Raw genomic sequence first — 6,562 nt, forward strand, 5'->3', positions numbered from 1 at the left:
TTAACTTTAACACTGAAACATTTTGATAAGAAACAAAGACACGTGAAGAGGTTTGTCTAGAAAATGAAACAAAAAAAAAAACACTTAATTTAAGGGATCATTAAAACAGGGGAGTGAAGACTTGCTTTCTGCCATATTCTATAATCTGTGGATGACCCTTTGACCAGCAGGTCTGGGTAAACATTTCCATAGATGATTAGTCCCTGGATGGCATTTTAAATGCAAGTTGCAGCATGTAAAAACTCATAACAGCTAGAATAATAAACCTATTGTAACTGTGGCCTTTGCAGGTATGATCGAGGTATGCAGGTATTTTGTGCTGGCACTCACCTCCCATGTAGGTGACAGAGAAGCCCTTGTTTGCGGAGTCACGGTCAGTGCTCAGGACCATGAGGAGTTTGTTGGCTCTGGAGAGAAGAGGGGGAGACAGCTCGCCCCCACACCACCTACCCAGCAAGGGATCCAAGTCACTGCTCCCATCATAAACAGCCACAGAATCATAGTCATAGGCGTTGGTCAGGCTGTTCCTGTCCTCCAAAGCCAAGTCAGAGAAGAACAGCGTGATCCTGTATCCTGTGGCGAAGCTGATTGTCCAGGGGCAGTTCATATTTTTGGGGTAGACATTAGGATACTGGGGGCTCATAAAATTACCTGTAAGGGCTGTAAACACCTGCTATCATTCACCTGTGTTTAAAAAAAAAAAGATGAAATGAGCGAAGGTAATGAAGGGAACAAAGGTAACATTTTTGTCAGACAAAATTTGTAAAATGGCAAAGATATAAAGGCAGCAGTGTTCTGCCTTTCAGATAATTATACTTTTAAATTATGGATACCCCTGCAGGCATGTCTATAACTAGCTATGAGGACACCAAGGTCGTGTCCACAGTTGTTTTTTTGCATCATCAATGCTGATGCTCATGTAAAAATTGTGGTAAAGTACAAAATATTCCTTAATGTTCTCTGACGGTTTGCCGTGTAATATAGATTTGGAGGTTGAATAGTAAATACCAAGCAGTCATATAAACACTGTAAGCTATAGCTTGAAACCTGAGTTTGACCTCGGTAGAATGTCAGCTCTGGCGGGTGCAGCAATGTAGCTCAAACATTCTATTCATTTCATCATTCTAACCTCATTTTCGGTTCATTACATCAGACTGACCACAGTGTGGTCAGAGACCCGGACTTTCCAGTAGCACTCTGCATTTTGGGGGTAATTATCAGGGTAGTCAGGGCTGGATATAACCCCGGACAGAGCAGTTAAAACCCCACAGCACACATCTGGGGAGAGAAAACAGAAAGAACATACAACTATTAGCCATCAAAAGCAAAATACACATGTGTTTCAAAGACTTTCAAATCACCCAATTATAGACCCACTTGTTAGCATTACTAAACTTACTGTGAAATGAGGTACGGTAGCAGTGTTAAAATCAGCCCCTGTTTAGATCATTAAAATAGATTTGGTTTTACAATGGATGTTGTTAAAAATTTTGCTTTTTTTAAATTCAGTATCATCACATGAACAAATAAAACTACCAAGAAGAAAGCTGTACTCATATCATATTACTTTAGTCATTAATATCATTGCATATGAGAAAGAGAAATATGACTTAAGTCCAGACTAACCACCAAAGGCCTACTTTTTGTTCTGTTTTTTTTTTACATCAGAGCAAAGATTGCCTTCACAACTTTGAACATTACATTTTGCCCACGCATACATGCCAACAGTCCCTATATGGTCGGGACAGTCCCGATATTTACACATAGAAAAAAAAAATCATTTTTTCTGCACAGTAGAGTTAGTGAAAAGCACACGCTGTGCTCTTCGTGCGGCTGAAACATCTGCTGATCACTAACTTACCGGTATACAAAGGTAAGAACGCTTCATTGTGTTTACTGTTAACCCCCCCCCCCCCTTTCCAAATGTTGCCTAGTATGCATGCCCAGAGTCTAATATTGTTTTCCTCGTGTGCATAGGATTACGTTTACTGTAGTGTCTAGTTGTATAGTTCTATCTATACAACTACAGGTGTATGTGTCAGTTGATGAAAATGTACCATTTGTTTGTTCTTAAACACGTAAAATAAGCAGAATACAATGGTTTTGCAATATGCATCGCTTGTTTGTCTATGTTCGCACTATTAACCAGTAAACTTTGTGTATATCTCTTTAAAATAAAATGTAACACATTTTAATATTTAACAAATTTCTGTTTAAACTCACGGAGGAGAATGGAGGCAAATGACAGCATGTGCCTCTTGTACCAGGTGTTTTTTTTTTTTTTTCATGTTGAGCAATACAGTGTATTATTACCTTATCTAAATCGCTAAATTACTGTGGTAAAGGGACCATGCTATGAATTTTCAGGCATTTCTAATGCGGCATGACCTTAGCATCGCACACAGCCAAGAGAGGTAACGCGTGTCAATAACTGACAAACAAACGAGCAAGATGGGCTGAATGGCCTCCTGTCGTTTGTAAACTTTCTTATGTTCTTATGTTCTTAATTATATAACAATATAGTTCTTCAATAAACAGCATTGGTTTAATTTCCTATGCCAATAAATGGTCCCACAAGCATGATTTATGAGTGTGTTTCCTTGTTGACTTAACCAGTACAGGCTTTTAATTGTTTACAAAAACGGAGGCAGGGCAAGGCAACTGATCAGTTAAATGAATAACAAGAAGCGCGCATAGCTGTAGCAACCAGAAGCAGCTGCGGGCTGTGGCAAGAGTTTAATACAAACAGGTGTTATCTAATTATTTAAGACACCACTTTATTAATTTAACAGGTGCACGAAGAGGATTCAGGGGAAAGATACAGCAGGTATGTAACATTCTGGCTACTTTTTACTCACAAACGCATTCGTTATTTAATTGTAAAAATGATAGGCAAGCACCGATATATAATTGTATGTAGTTATTTAGGCTAGATCACTTATGTGACCTGCATGGGCATTTCTGTACTGGGGAAACTATAAATTGTATTTGTAGACATTATTATTATTATTATTATTATTATTATTATTAATAATAATAATAATAATAATAATAATAATAATAATAATAATAATAATAATAATAATAATAATAATAATGTGTACATTAAATATCATACACAGTGTATATCAATTATAAAAGCAAGCCCAGAAATTATATAAAACTATGCCTTACATGCTTTGTAAGTTGCCTTACAAAGCATAGAAAGTACACCCCCCCCCCCCCCCCCCCCCCCCCAAAAAAAAAAAGTGATGCCTTGGAAACATGTTTAAACTTATAAATACAAACAACAAAATCACTTCATCATGATACTAACAAAAGCATTTTCATTCATTCCGATAGGCATGATGCTAAATGATCCTTAAATTGACTGAGACAATAGATTCATTTTATCATTTCAAGTCCTGCATGATTACTTACTTAAAATGTCACTCAGTCATGTCACACCTTTGGCATGCCATTTAAAACATGACATGCTGTTAAGCACGCAACACATTTAAATGATATGAGTGACTACACTGTATTGATGAAGTTATACAAGTGGCTATAAAGTGTTACAGCCCTATAAGGTAGAGTCCCTAACAGTGTGAAGAGGGGGAGGGGGAGGGGGAGGGGGCATCCTAATTTTGGAGCTTCTGTACTGTAGCATACAAAACAAGATTGTGTCTCTATCTCGTATACCTACCAAAAAAAAAAATAAGAAATACAATTGGTTGTTGTTGTTATTTAATATAATGCTTTTTCTTTTTTTCTTTTCTTTTTTTTTTTTTTTTTTTTACAGTCCTCTGTCATGGCTGCTAAACCCTCAAACCCACAGCTTGCTCGCAAGTCCTCTAAAACCTTGCAGGCTACATCTCAAAGTAACGGGATGATCAGCCTCAAAGGATTACTTGCCGCACAGAAATTTACAAGAGGGCTCAAGGTAACATTCACTTTCATTTCAAGGTGCTATGGTGGTGCTGTATAATTACCTATTTATGATGTGATCCTGCAATGGGTTGTCTATTTGCAGGAGTGATTAAATGCATGTTTATCTCAGATCGAAACTAGCAAAGCAACACGTCCCTTAGAAAGGCTTACCACAGTGAATCTGTACTATACTTTTCCCATAATTTCCCATGGTTATACTATGCATTCACTGTAGTTTACAAATGTTTTTTTATATATATTTGTATAATACCTCTCTGGGCTTTGCAATGCTAACATACAGAACACTACTCTGCATGCTTTACCATGCTTTCACCATGCTTTATTACTCTTTGCCATGCTGTTACTGTACAATGATTAACTTTTATATGGATATGCCATTATATTGTTTATTTATCTTTGTTACAACAGTAATTGTCTTTGATTATCAGGAACGCACTGCTTTAAAACTAGCCTCAAATAGAGGGACTGGGGCCCGTCTGCGGAAGCCTGTCACTATCATTGATGACCAGGTAAATGTAATCTGCTGCATGGGAGTGGGTTCTGATATCATTTCTGATTTTAACAGAAATAAAGTGCATGGCTAAACATGTGTTTTTTTTCATAGGACTATGGCATATAAATCCAATGTGCATTATAAGCAGAAAAACATATTTCTTTACAGCAGTAACTCTATAGCCCTAGTAACTAGATTCTTTACAAACAATTTTTAGTATGTCATCATTATATTACATAGAAACGCACCACAAGCAAATTTACAGACTGCGGGGTAATTCAGTTGATCTAAATGGGTCGGTTATTCAATCTAAACAGTGGTGGGTTTGACATACTACACTATTTTTGATTGTTTTTGTTATAACCTTAGAACAAACATTTTAATTATCAGAGGCAGTATTAAGATTGCCATTGTTTAGATCAATTGAATTCTCACAGTGTGTAAACGGCAGGAAAACATTCATAGGAGTGCTTGCTACTTGCCTATGGTGCGTTTTGTATATTTAGAAAATACAACAGAAAAAGGTATAGAAACATAAACATAGATCAATATTTAAACAAGCAGAGAAAACAAGATCATATCTTGATAGCAGGGATTGTAAACTATAAATCAGCTTACATGGGTTCAACTTGTCACCATCCATCAACAGATAACCTTACAATTCAGTTATTGCGCAGTTGTATCAATATTTGAACCCCAGAAACTGCAAAACAGAAGATAATCTATCTCTTTAGCATCAAATATAGACAAGTTGTGCTGTTATCATAATGATCCAAGCAAGCAGTGTTTAGTGATGCATAGTGTACAGTTCTTAATACACTTTCCAGTCCACACACATCTCACGATCAGCTGAAAGCAGTTTTCAGGTGATTTTTGTTGTGAGGAACAAAAAATGTTTTAGTGAAATGCAATAAACACAGTGATGTGGATTTATATTATTTCTGGTTCCAGCAAATCAAAATGCCTATAGATGATTTCCTGCTTTGAGATTGGTCCTTCATTTAAACTTAAAAGCTGCTGTAACCCATATACACTCCTGTATTTAGTTTAATGTAATCGTCTAAGTTCTATTATAGTTCATAAAAGTAGTCCAACTAGCATCCACTATATTTCTCCATTTGACTGATTTCTTGTAGGTCCCTGACACTTCCTCTAAACCCAAAGAAAAATTCTCCAGCACCCTTGTGGACAAACTGATGCAAGAGTATCTCCGATCTAAGCTTGAAAAGGTTTCCTATGATCCAACCCTCTGCACCAAACTGACACAGGATCTCAGCGAGGAGATCAAAGACATGGTGAAGAAGAGCACCCCTCCGCGGTACAAGCTGGTGTGCGTGGTGACGCTGGGCAAGAAGGCCAATGAGGACGCTGTGGTGGCAAGCCGCTGCCTCTGGGACTCGCACGCTGACAACTTCACCTCCTACACCTACCAGAACCGCACCCTCTTTTGCATCGCAACTGTTTTTGCTGTGTATTCCGAGTGAATTTAATCTATTTCTGTGTTTTGCTACAGCTCAAGTATATAGACTATTGCACACTAGCCAGAGTTTTACAACGACATATCTGCTTTTAAACCTAGCTTTAAAGTTTTTTTTCCTGTGGCACTAAATACCATTACCATTCCTCCACCGTTTCATCTTTTTTACTTTTTATAATCTGAAATAATAAGTGACCCTTGGTTCCACACTTTATTTTGCTTTAACTTCCAGCTGGATCTGGATGTTAATGTGAGCTGGCCCATAGCAGTTATCTTGACCAGTATATAGATATGCTGGAAAAATGTGTTAGCTGACAACAATGAAAGTAAGTAGCAATTGTAGACCACCCCTTATGATGCAAGACCTACCATAGCATCTTGTTACCCATGATCTACTGTTGCTACCTGCCTAGTTTCATTGTTCAACAACTCTAACTTTCCCTTTTATATTCAGAACTGCTTCCACGACGTATGAACTGCATAGCAGACAGGAAGCAAACAGATGGTTAAATTGAAACAAATCCAATGACATTCTTAACAAAATCCCTGAGCTGTCACTTACTGTTCAACAGAATAGAAAGACAGATACAAACACCAGACATTTCTTAAGAAAAGACTCTTTCTGTATGCCCATGGGACCACAGGCTGTACATATCAATACA

The 6,562-nt window shown here is 37.4% G+C and overlaps 1 protein-coding gene across 1 annotated transcript; it reads left to right on the forward strand.

The window, feature by feature from the left end:
* The first annotated feature begins 2,665 nt into the window (after positions 1-2,665).
* On the forward strand, positions 2,666-6,552 carry LOC117416914 (dynein light chain Tctex-type 5-like). Its single transcript, XM_059034950.1, has 4 exons — positions 2,666-2,827; positions 3,782-3,922; positions 4,359-4,439; positions 5,560-6,552. The coding sequence occupies exons 2-4, from the start codon at positions 3,791-3,793 to the stop codon at positions 5,905-5,907; spliced, it is 561 nt and encodes a 186-aa protein (XP_058890933.1). The 5' UTR covers positions 2,666-2,827; positions 3,782-3,790; the 3' UTR covers positions 5,908-6,552.
* The last annotated feature ends 10 nt before the right edge of the window (positions 6,553-6,562 follow it).

This window comes from Acipenser ruthenus, chromosome 12 (assembly GCF_902713425.1).
Source record: "Acipenser ruthenus chromosome 12, fAciRut3.2 maternal haplotype, whole genome shotgun sequence".
NCBI classification, from domain to species: Eukaryota; Metazoa; Chordata; class Actinopteri; order Acipenseriformes; family Acipenseridae; genus Acipenser; species Acipenser ruthenus.